This window comes from Epinephelus fuscoguttatus, linkage group LG14 (assembly GCF_011397635.1).
Source record: "Epinephelus fuscoguttatus linkage group LG14, E.fuscoguttatus.final_Chr_v1".
NCBI lineage: Eukaryota > Metazoa > Chordata > Actinopteri > Perciformes > Serranidae > Epinephelus > Epinephelus fuscoguttatus.
The window spans coordinates 29,871,945-29,888,420 of record NC_064765.1 but is presented as its reverse complement, the minus strand read 5'-3'; the positions used below and the strand labels follow the sequence as shown (position 1 = coordinate 29,888,420).

The 16,476-nt window shown below is 42.3% G+C and overlaps 1 protein-coding gene across 2 annotated transcripts in view; it reads right to left on the bottom strand.

Moving 5' to 3' along the window:
* kif6 (kinesin family member 6) overlaps positions 1-16,476 on the bottom strand; it is a 91,340-nt gene that overhangs the window by 7,437 nt on the left and 67,427 nt on the right. For both annotated transcript variants that reach the window (XM_049597156.1, XM_049597155.1), the window contains exons 16-19: positions 7,738-7,788; positions 5,969-6,056; positions 5,691-5,826; positions 3,617-3,699 (exon numbers count right to left, since the gene is read on the bottom strand). In XM_049597156.1, coding sequence (XP_049453113.1) covers positions 3,617-3,699; positions 5,691-5,826; positions 5,969-6,056; positions 7,738-7,788 — 358 coding nt within the window. The remainder of the gene's footprint in view (positions 1-3,616; positions 3,700-5,690; positions 5,827-5,968; positions 6,057-7,737; positions 7,789-16,476) is intronic.

Sequence of the window (16,476 nt, the reverse complement as noted above, 5' to 3'; positions counted from 1 at the left end):
ATACGTGTTGGTGGGATTGAGGAGCTCCTCAAAGTATTCCTTCCACCGCCCGACAATATCCCCAGTTGACGTCAGCAGCTCCCCGCCCCCACTGTAAACAATGTGAGCAAGTTGCCGCCTTCCCTCCCTGAGGCGCCGGACGATTTGCCAGAACCTCTTTGGAGCCGATCGATAGTCTTTCTCCATGGCCTCACCGAACTCCTCCCACGCCCGAGTTTTTGCCTCTGTGACTGCCACTGCTGCGCTCCGCTTGGCCCGCCGGTACCCGTCAGCTGCTTCTGGAGACCCACAGACCAACCAAGGCCTCCTTCTTCAGCCTGATGGCTCCCCTTACCTCTGGTGTCCACCAGCGGGTTTGGGGGTTGTCGCCTTGCGGCCACAGCTCGCAACAGCCGCCTCGACAATGGCAGAGCGGAACAAGGCCCATTCGGACTCAATGTCCCCCTCTGCCCTCGGGACGCGGTCGAAGCTCTCGCGGAGGTGGGAGTTGAAGATCATCTTAACAGGTTCTTCCGCCAGGCATTCCCAGCAGACCCTCACTGCTCGTCTGGGCCTGCCAGGTCTGCGCAGCATCCTCCCCTGCCACCCGATCCAACTCACCACCTGGTGGTGATCAGTTGACAGCTCTGCTCCTCTCTTCACCTGAGTGTCCAGAACATATGGACGCAGGTCAAATGATACAACTACAAAGTCAATCATTGACCTGCGACCTAGGCTGTCCTGGTGCCACGTGCACCGATGGACATCCGTATACTCAAACATGGTGTTAGTTATAGCCAAAATGCGACCCGCACAGAAGTCCAATAACTGCACACCACTCGGGTTCAGATCGGGCAGGCCGTTCCTCCCAATCATGCCCCTCCAGGTCCTGCTGTCATTGCCCACGTGAGCGTTGAAGTCCCCCAGCAGAACAATGGAGTCCCCGGTCAGGGCACTGTCCAGCACCCATCACAGGGACTCCAAAAAGGGCGGGTACTCTGAACTGCTGTTCGGCGCATAAGCGCAGACAACAGTCAGGACCCGTTCCCCGACCCGAAGGCGCAGGGATGCAACCCTTTCGTCCACTGGGGTGAACCCCAACGTACAGGCAGAAAGTCTTGGGGCTATCAGAAAGCCCACCCCGGCCCTCCGCCTCTCACCCGGAGCAACTCCAGCAAAGGAGAGAGTCCAACCCCTCTCAAGGACTTGGGTTCCAGAGCTGGAACTATGTGTCGAGGTGAGGCTGACTATATCTAGCTGGTAGCGCTCAACCTCTTCCACAAGCTCCGGCTCCTTCCCCGCCAGAGAGGTGACATTCCATGTCCCAAGAGCCAACTTCCGTAGCCGAGGACTGGACCGCCAAGGCCCCCGCCTTGGTCTGCTGCCCAATCCACACTGCACCAAACCCTTCCGGATCCCTCTGCAGGTGGTGGGCCTGCAGGGGGACGAGCCCATGTAGCCGGTTCAGGCTGGACCCAGCCGGACTCCATGGGCGAAGGCCCGGCCACCAGGCGCTCGCCCACGGGCCCCAGCCCCAGGCCTGGCTCCAGGGCGGGGCCCCGGTAACCCTCCGGGCCGGGTACACCAACTTTTGTTATTTTCCATCATGAAGGGTCTTTTCAACCGTTCTTCATCTGACCCTTCGCCCAGAACCAATCTGCCATGGGAAACCCTACCAGGGGCGAAATGCCCCAGTCAACACAGCTCCTAGGGTAATTAGGGCACTCAAACTCCTCCACCATGATAAGGGTGACGGTTCTCGGAGGAGAAAAAAAAAAAAAAAAAAAAAAGGTTCCATAATTCATATTAAATTCAAAAGATAACGAAAAAACAGCTAGGCCTATATAAAAATAAGTAAAAAAAAAATTCATGACGAATACCTACCCATAGAAACGAATATTCGAATATCCAAATATTTGGGCACAGCCCTATCCAGAAAGGGTTCAAAGTGTTCAGGTTTCATGCAAACACTGTTAAGAAATAAACTGTTTGCTTTTTTCCTCCCAAGATAAAGTTTGTGATTAAATACATTATCTGACTCTTTGTCTTTCTTCACCATCTTTTTAATGAGAGAAGACAAGCGTGTAACTTGCTACAAGATACTGCTGCTTTCACTAAAACACACTGTTGCCGCTGTTGCGTAAACTCACACTCAACTCAGGCTGTACTTAATCCCTGATCACTACGCACCTGTAACTAGTCCCTATTATTAACTGGACATTACACAGGTAGCCATGCCCACATGGTGACAAGCCCCAGACGCACAGCACTTTTTGGCCCCCCCACTTCTGAAATGAATCTGGCGCGCCTGCTGAAACCCCAAAGAAAAGGATTTAACATCCTCCTGCATGAACAATCAACTCTCTCAGCCATTCAACTGTTAGTTTACAAGTTTTGTTAGTTTACATTTTGTGACAGTCCACAATGAGACACAAACACATTTGTAACTAACCACAGCAGGAAAGAGAAAATATTCATGACTTGTAAATCAAGGTTAAAACTTTTAATACATTCAAAGGTCATTTTTAAAATTTCGTAAACGTTTTCATGAGCATTCTCTTGTTTACAGAGCTGTTCTTGGCCTACTTCCAACATATTTATGTGTGTACATTAAGCTAAAAAATGAAAATGGCTATGCTCTGTGTTCACAGAACATGTTTTTATTGGCAAAGCAGCATTTATGTATGTAGCTCCTTGTATGTGGAATCTTCTGCTGAGGGACTTAAAGTTGCACTCTTTGGTTCCTCTTGGCCATTTCAAAGCAAAGTTGCATGCCAAAGTCAGGGTGTATTTTAGCAGGTCTTTGTAATCATGTGTAGTCGCCTCTGTTTTGTGTTTTTATAGTTCAATTATAGCATTTGTTAACATACTTTTTGGCTTTTCTTTGTAGTTATCTCATGAGGTCTCTTATATTGCTTGTTTTAGAGATGTGTATTTTGATTTTGTATTTTTGCTCTATGTTGCTGCCTGTCTCTTGAAAAATAGAATTTTAATCTCAGAAGGTTTTCTCTGGTTAAATAAATGTTAATAAATACAAAAATAAAGTTGTTGAGGAAACTGAATTAATTAAATGCATTTTAACACCTGCAGATTACCTGATGCAATCTGAAGAGTGAAGATAGACAACATCTGGACGTATATTGTGGTCACTGTTTCTGTGCATGTGATACAATATCTGCCAAGTCTAAACCTTTGCCATAGCAGACTTGTGATATGGGATGTCAAACACCACCTGTGTCATTGCAAATTACAGTGGGAGCACTGATTGGTGAGGCGAAAAAACACAATGACATTACCGTTCCACATTTGTTCAGAATTTCTTCCACGGAAACAAACAGTGAGGAGCTGCAGGTTGTTGGCTATTAATCAAGTGTTATTCAAGCACAGATGGTGAGAGGGTAAAAATAACATTACTGAAGTGAGCGGGAATAAGTCAGTGAGGGGAAGGTGTTTCTTTTTGTAACTTGGCTGCTTTCTGTTTGTAACCAGTTGGCTCAGTAGAGAATACTTAAATTAATGGTTAATGACACGATAACTACATCTAAAACTAATCATCCACACTTTTAATAGGTCTACATTTACATCTGTCGGGAGGACGGAGAGACAAAAAACAGTCAAGATCGTCAAAACGTCTCACCAAAATCCTGAAGTGCTGGGTGAAGACAGCTGCAAGGTTTCATTTGGTGACCGTGTATGACATCTGCCTGTGGCCTCTGACTCCTAGTCACAATCAGTGAGAAAATCATTTTTTTGAAACACTGCTTAGCAAAAATATCATTCCATCCTGATGACAGTCCAACACAATGTGGCCATATGTAACATACAGTTTGAGGGAACAGCAGACCTCAGGTATTTTGTGTTGTCTAGCTCCATCATATCTCAAAGTCTGATTAATTACATGTGTACTGTTTTCCAAAAACAGAACAATAAACAGTTGAACAAAGCTGTTTAATAATGGTGAGGAAAACAGCCTATTTCCTGCTTGGAAGACAAAAAACTGCACATGTCAGGTCTGTCTGTCAGACTTCCTCCTCATTCCATTTGTCATTTGGTGATAAATTCCCAAACCTAGCTCAGATGTGAGTGAGATATTGTTCTCCATTCATAAGATCAAAACCAAAGCATGAACGCCAGCAGTGTCTGCTGGTCAGATGTTGCAGCTGAACATCTTTTTTGTGGTCGGTTTCCGAAATGTGCACAACAGGCATCAAGGCCTAGCAAAGTGTGAGTGACACCAGAGACTTAGCTCTGTGTTATTCATAGTTTGGGAATTTTAAACTCAGCTTTTTGCACAAACGCTACAAGCTTTCGCAAACACTGTCCTTCACCACAGTGTAAAAGTCCCTGAATTATTTAAAGGGATTGTACGGATCATTAAAAGTGGGGTTGTATGAGGTACTTATCCATTTTCAGTGTATCACATACAGATGTCAGTCGGCATGCCCCAAGTTTGGAGAAGCAGGCAGGAGTGTGACACAGAATCTTAGCAATGTACTGCTGTAGGGGGGTCAGCATTAAACATATTTTAGCCACCTAAAAAAATCATTATCAGTTTATGTGCACACAATATTTAGAATATTTTCACTACTTTACCTTACCGTCAGACAATGATTTCCGATGGGGAACTGAAGCCATTGTGTCACTCTCTTCAAAGCCAGCCTCCATTGAGAAAAACAGTGATTTAACATTGCTGAACAGAAGAACTGCTGGTGTAACTGCCTCAATCAGTAACTCTTATTTTTGTCAGTGTTGACTTTGCCATTTAAAAGTATTAGTTCAGATTCACCAAAGTTTCATCGTAACAAAAACAAACTAACTGATCGAGGTTGCAGCAGACCAGCAGCTCCTGTGTTCAATGAGGCAAAAAAATATTATTTTTGCTAATGGTGTCTGGTGGCTTTGACAAGAGCATAGATGGAAAACTGAAGCTGTTAATGGCTTCATCGCTGGCATGGGCTGTCTGACAGAAAGGTGAAGCTGTGAAAATATTCTGTGTGCACACTTAAACTGTTTTTTTTAAGTGGCTAAAATATATTTGGTGCTGGCCCTGTCCATAGCAGCACATTGCTTAGCTTCCATGTCGGCCGACTGACATCTTCTGTATGTAATACACTGATTATGGATACGTACCTCACACAAGCTCACTTCAAAAAACCCAAACTGTCCTTTTAAACACAAAATTATTATTTAGGACCGAAATAAACACTGACTCATTTCTTATCCCCCACTGTGTTGCTGAGAAACCTCATGAACATGTTGTCCTTGTTAGCTTTCTAACTGCTGAGACCATATTGATGCTGCTGCTGTGTTGTCTCTAAGCTGCTCTCCAGGCCCTTGTTTAGGTCACATGGAATTCTGTAAAAAATGAGTTTCCGTTTATTTTCCTCCTACATATCTTCCCACCAGGGCCCATTCAGCGTGATGCTGAACAGAGGCTGCAAGGGTCACACTGGTGCCATAAAAGCCTCCGAAGTCAGAGACACATGCATATCAACTTACACACACACACTAACGTGTCCATAGAGGCCAATAATCAGAAAACACACAAAAGAAAACATCCATAAATACAAAGACGTAGATGAACAGACATGGCTTCCTGGCTAATTTCAGAAACATATCTTGGACATACTAGCCTTGCCATTATGTCATGCTTACAGAAGCTTTATGTGGTGTTGTCACATAGATAGGTAGAGAAAAGGAAGGTCATTCACCTGCACGCTGGAAGCCTCCTGGCTCCACCACTTCTGGAAATCCCTCTGGAGCTTGACCTTTGCCCTCTCCAACAACAGCTGCAGGTGCTCAATCTCTGTCCTCAGCTCTTTTAGACGGCCAATGGCGCTGTTGTACCTGACGGCAGATATTAGCAGCACCAAATTCATCTTTTGTCCACATTTCACTGCATCAGCTGTGTCCAATCAATCTAATCGAGGAGAAACTATGAAAACATTTGGGATATAATACATTAAAATGCAGTTTTTACTACACTCACGCCTGTTTTTCTTGCTTAATATGTTTGCACAGGTTTTTTTCCACTGGGTCGACCTCCTCCTCAACTCCTGGGTGATTCCCCATTACACCTATAGTAGAGTTGGATATACAGAAGGCATGGTTTGAAGAAAGACAATATGAGGACATATTGCAGATAAAATCACAAATACAGTCATAATGTTTTCTTTTGTTTTTTAAGTCCAGAAGCTGTTAAATGTGTATTGTGAACACATGAGATTTCCTTCAAAGACAGTGTTTTAAGCATTGGCCCTGGATAATAGAAGCCAGGCGGCTGTGAAGTGTTCTCTGATGCGGGACTCAAAATAACAAGGAAAGCCTTTGGTGCCTAAACTGGAGGGGGATGTTTGTGTGCTTTACAACCAGATTTCCTCATCAAAGCATGTATGTCACTGATCAAAACAGTAAGACAAGAGTAAATGAAGGCGTCTTAGAGTTGTGACGCTCAGTCTTTTGGTCACTAAGCTTTCAGTCAGCAAGGACTACTGCAAAGGCTTTGAAGTGGCCACTGTTGTACATAGAGTAAAGAGCAATCACAATGTTTACTGCCCACCTCGGAAAGGATTCAATATCAAAAAGATGATAAACAGAGTTTAAATTTGTGACAGCTTTGTTCATCTTGTCAGTTGATACTTGAGCTCAGAGCCAGCTGTCTGAATTCAAGTCCCAGTGTAAACCTGGATTCTCTGTAAAGCTATGTTTAAACTGTGAGCCTCAGTGCTCTATTACTGCTCAAATCCGATTTTTTTAGTGTGGCTGTTAACATTATTTTTTAAATGTGGTCAATATCAGATTCCAGATTCTAGTCCTGAAATCACCTGCATGTGTGCACATGAACAGTATGAAAGATGTCACATGCAGCACGCTGTCATACAGGACGTAAAAATGGAGGCCACTGGAGTCCTTGCTTACAGTCATTTATAAGTTGATGTGCAGAGGAAACAAGCAAATTCATTAGCAGATGAGCAGACAGAGAGCACTTTTTTAAAGATATTTATTTAGGGCTTTTTTATTGCCTTTACTATAGCTTTAGAGTGACAGGAAAGGGGTGTAAGAGAGGGAGAATGACACTCAGCTGCGGGTTTGAATCGAACCCAGGCTGCTGCCGAGGACTTTATCCTGCACACTCTTTCCCAGGTAAGCTAGAGGTTGTCCCAAGGAGCCAGATTTTTAATTATGATTTTTAAATATGGAGCAATGGCTGCTGCTTCTGTACTGAGCCGTGCCTGGATGTGGAGTCAGGGCCAGGAGTGGTGGAACTGCGATGTGAATGGCTTTACTGAAACAGATTTCATCCAAAATTTCTGGATGTCAAGGAGTACTTTTAACTACATCTGTCAGTGCCTGACCACAAGACTCTTGCAGCAGCATACTCATTTAAGGGACCTATTTATGAGTGATGTAAAGGTCGCATGAATTCCGCTTTGACTATTCAGACTGCTGTTGCTCAGACCTGTATCTGATTTAGGACCATTTATGAAAAGCGGCTCAAATTATATTTGTTAAGGTCTGATTCCAGGTGATTTTTGCTGTTTACACTGAAAAAAAAAAAAAAAAAAGAGCAGAAAAATCACTTCATGGCCTTATTCTATAAAAGGCAAGAGTGCGAGGTGGAGATTTAACACATGATGCATTTAATTGCTTCAAGCGTCCATGCCTTGTTTAGCTGTGTGTGGGTAGACAGAATTGGATATCATGGTGCTCATGGTGAAGGCTTTGCTGTGGGAATATCTATTGTCAGTTTGATCTTACCATGAGCTGCTCTCTGCCTCCTCTGCACCTCCAACTGCTTCTTCAACTCATCTGAGAAAGAAAGAAATTACATTTTTAAAACATTTTCCCCCATTACCACATTAAAAAAGACAAAGTATTGTCTTTTTTTTGATTTGCACATTTAAAAAGACATCTTCTGTTACAGTATACCACTTTACCACCACCTGAAACTAACAAATCCATTGTATACACTGAAGATTAGAATCGACCAACTCCTAAACTTTATTCTCCACACATTACATTAGAGCTATCTCTGCCGATCCTGGGATAACAATTAAGGTTCATGTTTTAAAAGTTATATCTAATGAAAAGAAAAAAAAAATCAAAAAACATTTTTGTAAGAAAGTATTATTCTGAAAAAGAGACATACATTGAATATTATACAATGACTCATTGCAAGAATGACTGAGGGTGCTAGATGATATCACACACCACAATTCAGGATTCAGTGCCTAGTAAACACTTTCCTCACGCCTCACATTTGTAACAAAGAATCAAGTCTCCAAGTCCAAGCTAAGAAACCACAGAAGAGATTGTATAACTTTATCCACAGGCTAACTTATCGTGATGAATAAACTGAACTTCATGGGTAGAACTGGTGGAGAGTCTCTTTAATGTAGCAGCTCGGAGCCATAGCTGTGATCTTAAGACCCTGACACACCAAGCAGACGGTCAGTCGTCAGTGAATGATGGACCGTCAATAAGTGTCCAGCGCCCTTGTCAGTGTGGTGTGTCCCGAACCGTGGACCCTTATTGACGCTAGTCACTTTTTTTCCTGTCGATTGATCAGGCTGAACTGCCGTTGGAGATGGCGGAGCCCATAGGTGAATGAAATCACTCTGATTGGCAGTTCAGCTCAGTGCACAAGAAGAGAAATGGAAGTGAGGAATGTAAACAAAGAGCTGAAGTCAAGAGGGAATGGGACAAAACAAACTTGTTATATAAGATAAGATTGTTTTTCTTTAGCTCTTGAACTCTTTAGCAGAAACATTTCCTTATAAGTGCTAACTGGCTAACTAGCGTCAAGACAGTGTTCTGGTTTACCTTTCTGAGTGATAATTACAGACTACCGTCGCCTGCTGTCAAGGAGGGGCATTTCCTTTCACACAGGCACAGAACGTCTTTGCTAGCTTGCTGTTGACTGTAGTCTCTGAGGTGTGTTCATGAGCAACCTTTTGGATGAGATACAGGCAATGTGAAGCAATGCGGCAGGCGGCTTTCTTCGCCGCTAGTTCTCTTATGTTAGTTTGGTGTGTCTGAACCTTTAGTCCACGAGGAGATGTCACTGTAAACACATCTGTTGTCTCTGAATTCTCTTCACACAAAAAACTTAAAAATGATATTAACTTAGGACAGGATGTACTGCTGAGGTACACACTTCCACAGTCCTCAGAATGAACTTTTGTGACTCCACTGAGCCAGGAAGTAACATGAGGGAGGCTTTTTGGGTCACTGCCTCTCTTGTGGCAGTAATACCGGGTTAACATATGGGTAAGTAATTTGTGTTCTGTTTTCGCTGTTTCTCTTCCCCTAATTGATGTAGTTAATTGCCCCATTAAAGATATTGAGTTTGTGAAGCAATGCCTCAGTGGCAAAGGCCAACTGTAAAGTAAATGAACTAGAGATTATTATATGGGTCATATTTGAGGCCATTTCTGTCCACATTAAATGACCACATTAGTTTGTGTTGGAACATTCAGGGATGCATTTACTATATGACAACAAAAGGAGATAATTTCACATCGGCAGTTTATCACATAGTGAGTAACATTAATGACCAAGATAAAAGACAGCGAGTCACTGAATGGCAGTTCTGTGGTGAGTTTCTATTACAATCCCTCAGGTCTTATATACAAGTAGACAGCGCTGTGCTGTAGCTTTTTATGTAATACGACGCTGTTGCTAATCTAAAAGCCGAGGTCTGAGCTTCAAAAATGAGAAATCCAGATGAAGTATCATTTTGCTGAAAAAGAAACAGGGTGTGGGGAGCTACCTTTTCATGAAACACCTCTAATGGTGCCATAAAACAGCTGGATCAGAGCTCTCACTTTAAGAGAAGATGAAGACACTGAAAGCATTTAAGACAAACATCTGTCCTGCTGATGTGACCTTGAGTATAGCGGAGTCTCTCATAGAGATCCTGGGATTTATAAAATATAACAATATTATTATTACAGACTCCAGGTTGAGATTTACATCAGCGCTCAACATTTCACTGATAAATGTTTTGCAATCTGCCCACGAAACACACACGCAGAAGCTCATCTTTCAAAAAACACCTTTTTAAACACAGACCACTTTTGGGGGTTTCAGCAGACGGTGGAGACGTGAATGGATGATGTGAAACTTAACAAATGACACACAGGGACACATTGTGCCCACGATGAAACTGTTTTTCCTAATGCCTATGGAGCATGAAGCAGGGTTTGGGAACCCTCTCACAATGTCTGCAGTTCGAGTAGCTGAGAATGTAAATGAGCTGAGACGCCCTGTGGCTTTACATTGTGGCCAGCCCAAGTCTTCTAACAGACACAACTTTCTCTAACATGACCCATAACTAACCGATGTATAGTCTCCTACTTTCACAATAACATAAAAGGATTAAGAAATATTTATGCCGTGAGTATGCCATGTTGACAGGGTGAAGGAGTGCTGGGAGCACATTAACAGAAACATAAAGAGCACATGGGCCAACACTACCCGTGTGGCTTACATCAGTCATGGCATGCACTGAAGCTTTTTTAAAACCCCAAGGCCAAGCAGTTACACATGATGACTACCTATATTTGGCAGGGTCATAGTGCAACAATTGGAGGTGCTTTATGCCTGAGTGATGTCCTCCCAGTTCCAGATGATAATGCAGATATATTATATTCTGCTCAAGCAATCTGGTGTGAGAATAAACTTTGTTGCTCTTGGCCATACTGTTAAAAATATACATATCTCAGTGGTGACTGAATTTGGTCAGAAGATCCTGTTCAAGTGCCAAAAACTGCAATTTCAACAGTGCTTCTGACCTTCAATGACGAGAAAAATTCCATACAAGATTAATTTGCATACGTGTCAAGTAATAGTGGTGTGCGGTGTGCTTGCTGCAATACTTCATTACACTTGAGTGCTCCTATCCCCCTTCCAGGACAAGACTGTGGGCTCAACACCGCAACCTCTTCCAAACCATGCAGGGTTCCCCCCACATTGTCGGGAGACATGCCGTCGTCTTAAAAGGCTGGTGTCAAGCTACAAGCCTCAATAAATATTAGGTGATTTTCGTGGCCTGGAGGTTAAACGTGATATGCCGCACATTACCGCAGTGAGCTGGAGATCCAAGGATCATATGTACCATCCAGCTTCTCAGTATCTGGGTGGGTGCTGGTTCAAGTCTATGTGAAGAATGAATGCATCATTACAGGGGAAGTACGCCCATTTTCAAAATTCATACTCTGTGCCTATGGTCCAAGACAGTCCAAAAATAGGGTGTAAAGTGTGGAGCCGCTCCACATACATGAATTGGGAAAGACATTCTAGCTGACACTGAGAGCTCTCAGGAGAATATTCTGAGTATATGGGACATTTCTGTTTCAGATCTGAGAACATTATAATATAATAAAGCTCATTTGGGTATAAAGAAGAGAATAAACATTCTGTGGGTCATACAATCAGCCTTCCATTCATTGTCTATGGAGCAGCTCCAGATTTTATACCCTATGACATCACAAGTTTGAGACTTACTTCTCTGATTTTGGGCTATGTGAGAGAGTAGCACATGTTCACAAATATTGATTGAATTTTCCTGGGCCATGGAAATAACATACTGTACTAGAAATTTTTAATTTAGGTGGTGTTTCCCTTTAAGTCAGTACACAAAGTAATAGGTATTTCACTGCTAGAAAGACAGTCTTTTTATAAAACTGGGCTTTCTATGCAGGCGCAAATACTTTTGATATTGGTGCTATATGCACAGAGAAAACAGAAAACAGGCTGTGGCATTTGTTCTTACTTAAAGGGATAGTGCACCCAAAAATGAAAATTTAGCCATTATCTACTCACCCAACAGAGTTCAAATGACGTTTTTCCAAACAACTTTTTATGTCGGGGCTTCAGGACACTTGGATCACTACGGATGAGCAGTATGGAGATATTCTGTGGTTTCAATTATGTGTTTTTGTCTGTTTGAATCTGGGGTGCCGTAAGCCTCCATTAGGTGGAGTTGTGTTGCTACCCACGCTCCCCTTGGATCTCCGCAAGTGATGTGAGGACTCTAAAACTTCACCTGAGCCTCCATCGGCATATGGGTGAGTAGATAATGACTGAATTTTCATTTTTGGGTGCACTATCCCTTTAAGAGGTAGGAAGCCTACAAACACCAGAAAGCACTACACTGCACCAGACCAATAAACACTCCCACTAGGAGATGATGTAATGCGAGCTTGGCTGTTTTGACACAGGAAACGAAATGGTGGCCAGCTGTCAACAAACAATCTGGAATTACAGTTAAAAAGCAAGCTGAAATATGTTTCTGAAAACATTAGAGATGAGAAATAACGTAGTAAAACAATATTGGTTCATATTTGATCAGCATTGTCTAATTTTACCATTTGATCTCAGTTTTTTCAGCCTCGGTTTGTACAATACAGAAAACAATATGGCAGCCACTTCCAAATGGTCGTACTACAGCGAAACAGTGCACTAAAATATGTTAGGGAAGATATATGAGCTGAGAAATAGGCAATATAGTAACATAATCTTGTTTATATTCAATCAGCACTGCCTAGTTTTACTATTTCATCGGAGTTTGGTCTGAGTTTGAGAGAGAGGGGCAGTTCTCTTTTCCACTTCTATACTCTTTATATCTGTGGTGGCGGGCACACGAAAATGTGGTAGTACAATCTGTAGTCTGGGCAAGAGCCCTAGAGACAGTGGACCAGTTTGAGCTGGTAGATGAGCAGGAAGATTTGGGAGCTGGTGAGATGGAGGGAAGTTTACCACAGTTCATTTACACATACTACCCACGCTGTTATGATCCAGAGCTGGCTGAAAATCTGCAAAGTATCTATTTAAGTGCATATCTATAATTTGACTAATAACCTACAACCACAAAAGTTGCATATTTAAAAGGAAACATACAAATAAAGAGTTTTTAATACTAAACCAGAAATATTACAGAAACCACTCTAATGAACGGCTGATGACATTAGCACTGTAAGTAGTCATGTAAAATCTAGTGGCTGTTTATTACATAGACAACCTGCAATACAGAAATCAAGTTACTTTCTTCCTGCTGTATTTCTTCTCAAGTGCTTTGGAACAATCTTCTTGGCAGTGATATATGTTTTAGGCTCCAACAGACCTTCCATAAAATCTATCTGAGAGTCTTTTGGTCACTTTAGCAAAGGTGAGCAGAGGATGAATGTGGGATACCCAAGCAGTTACCAGATGCCTCATCTCAGACTTTACTGCATAAATCCCCCCACATCTGGCAGAGAAATCAAGAGACGCTGCTCATTTCCAGCTGCCCTACACCTTTTATGCAGCAGAAGATGTGCATCGCTGATCCCTCTGAATAAATATATATCCTTGCACTTTTTGGACCTAAGGGCTTGGAACGTATATGCTCCTCCAGTGGGACTGGATTCCAGAGTCGTATGCTGTGGCCAAGAACAATACTGTAAACCAGGGAAATGTTTAGACACTGATGTCTCCACGGGCTACCGCCTCTCCCTTTCTCCCCTGCTACTGACCCTCATGCTGGGTACATCCATCAGAAAAAGCAGCACAAGGCTTTTGTCTATATTATGCTAAATGTTTCCATGTTCTACATTAACCATGAGACACAGGTAGTGTAAAATTTCCAAGAAGGGCTTCCAAGATGGCAAGGAAACACACTGAGCTAAACATTATGGTACTACTTTCCATCCAGAAGAGGCAACCACCTTCCACTAAAAACACCGTCTCTCATCTCGGAAGAATGCAGCCCCATGCACCTAACAACGTAATAATATCTGACAGCATCAAGATGTTTTGTGGGTATCGTTCCAAATTTGAAAAAGGTGAAGAATTCAAATGTTAAATCTTATCAAAAAAACTACAATAATTTACTAAATTCAGTGTCTCCATACTACACCCACACAGTGATGTCTGCAGAGCATATTTGAAGAGTTAAAACTCTACATGATGTCATAGCTGATGTCTGTGTGATGTATGACATGTCTGATATACGGCTGTGTCAGCACCTTATTGTCTGAATGCTAAAAAAAAGTCTGAATTCCGAGGGTGATAAGTGTGCGTTGGCATGTATGAGGGTAACAGCCGAATGCTACCAAACCACCAAGCGTGATCTGAGGCAGCGATGATGCCAGGCACTGGTGTGAGGCAAACCTATCCATTTCAATGGCATGTGAAATGAGCCACAAACACACACAGTCCAGGGAAATTCATAAATGTAGCTTGCAATAGTAAATGCAAACCAGATTGAGCTCTAATAACACATTGTAACTGCTTTGAGTTTACTGGAAAATTCAACCAAAGTGCAGTGAAATCATTTAAACTTATTGACACTGGGGACAGTGCTTGTGTTTACGTAGCCCTGTGTAACTCATTATAATACATTACTGAAAAAAAAGTTAATAGTACTGTGACAAATCAATATGGAGTCATGTTTAACAATGATGAAGACTTTTCTTTTATCTTACTAAATAATCACAAAGGCAATAAACAGACACTTTGGGGTGGAAGTAATGAATTACATTTACTTGTGATTGTAACAAAGTCATTTTGTGTCCATTCTTGAGTATATTTTTCATTAATTTTACTTAAGTATTCTTTTTTATTTCAAGTCAAAACAATTTTAGTCGTATGGCCCAACATCACATATTAAAAATGAGCCTAAAGGGACTTTAAGTTCAAGTACTGTACCATGCTATATTTCAAGTTGCATCCATTACAGAGTAAGAACAAAGTCACATGAGTCAGTATAGATAAACTGATAGAGACTGGAATAGAAGAAAGAAGATGAATCAGCAGCTGCATCAGAGAAGAAGCTGCTGGTGTGTTTGCAGCTGCAGAAGGGCAGGGGTCCACAAAGCTTCATGTCTAGAGAGGTGACACTCTGCACTCAGCAGACACTCTGGAAAATATTCATGTTTTATATGTTCACACCCACTAGTGGTGTCTAAGGCAGAGTCCTGCACCAGGCAGGGTACCTGCAGTTACCTGCCACGTAACCTGCAAAAAAATTGTTTAACAGGTAAAAAATGTACAGGTACGTGCAAGGGTAAAAATGATCTAAATGCAGGCAGGCAGTGGGTGAAAACAAAAATGTGTTTGCTTTTTCTGGAGACATAAAAAAAATGATTGTGTGGTATTTTTAACATTTAAATCAGCTCATATTATCAAGCCTAATAAGCCGCCAGGATTTTCTTAAACTATGAAAGCCTACGACATAACCCTGCTCGCCCTCCTGGCATCAAGTGCAGCCAGTAAAAGGTTTCTGCCAAGCTTGATTAAAATTTGAATTCATATTACATGATCTAATTCCACAGTAAAGTAGTGCAAATAAAGCCCTTTAAAGTGGATGCCTGTGTAGCTTGTGTGTTTCATGACGAGTCGGGTCGTGGAACTTATAATCATCGGTTGGTTCTGGTACTGATGTGTGTGTGGGTGTGGGTGGGTGGTTTGCAAAACTGGACCCCTGCAGGACTCTGGTGTAATGAAGTGCAAGGGATGCAGTCACTCCTGGGCCAGGCCTAGCAGTTTGTGAACTGTACAAAAAAATGCATAAAAATGAAACAAAAAAAGATTAAGGATGACGTCAATATGGGTTATGGTTACCGTCACCGCACCTTGTGAAAGGGAAACAAAGAAAGTCACATCTTCCTAAATTTATCACAACATTAATGCACCACCTGGCAAGCAAGTTAAGTGACCCTAATCAAACACACCCACAATATTCTGTGACCAACTGGTGCATGCTGAGTCTAGCTTAATGCTCATGGTGGATCATCCAGCAGGGACTTCTACATTCATTAAGGAATTTAGTGAGGTGTGAACGATCTCTCGACTGTTTTTGATCATCCCTGTTGTGACTACATTCATTCCACTTAATATGCCTGAAAACTATTTGAGAAGTCCAGCGGAGCAAGAGAGTGGACTGATAATATTATGCACCGAAAATGAATGAGCAAAAACTAACCCCGTATAGATTTTGGAGGAGTTTTCAGAGAACGAGGCTCTCAGAATGCTGCTCAGACAGGTGTGTAAGACATCAAACTCATTAACAGTATATTTGAGACACATATACACACACGCGCGCGCACACACACACACACACACACACACACACACACACACACACATCATATATATATGTATGTATGAATATATATATATATATATATATATATATATAGATATAGATATAGATATACACATGATCACAACAGAGAAAGTCCGAGGTAAGCTGCATAATCACTCAGCATTGACTGAAGCTAAGGTTTATGCCAGGCCTGGTTTTGGCATAGTAAGGCTACCTGTCAAGGACATTGCTGAGAAGAACACAGGGGTGTGCTTACAGAGTGGTCATAAAACAGCCTGAGCCAGGCTAGTAAAAAGCACAGGTTGGAAGACTAGGTGGGTGGAAATCAGAACGCCTCTCAGTCCTGGAAAAGTTCAGGAATGTGCTGAGCGACATTTCTGCACTCCAGGGAAACAGAACCCCGACAG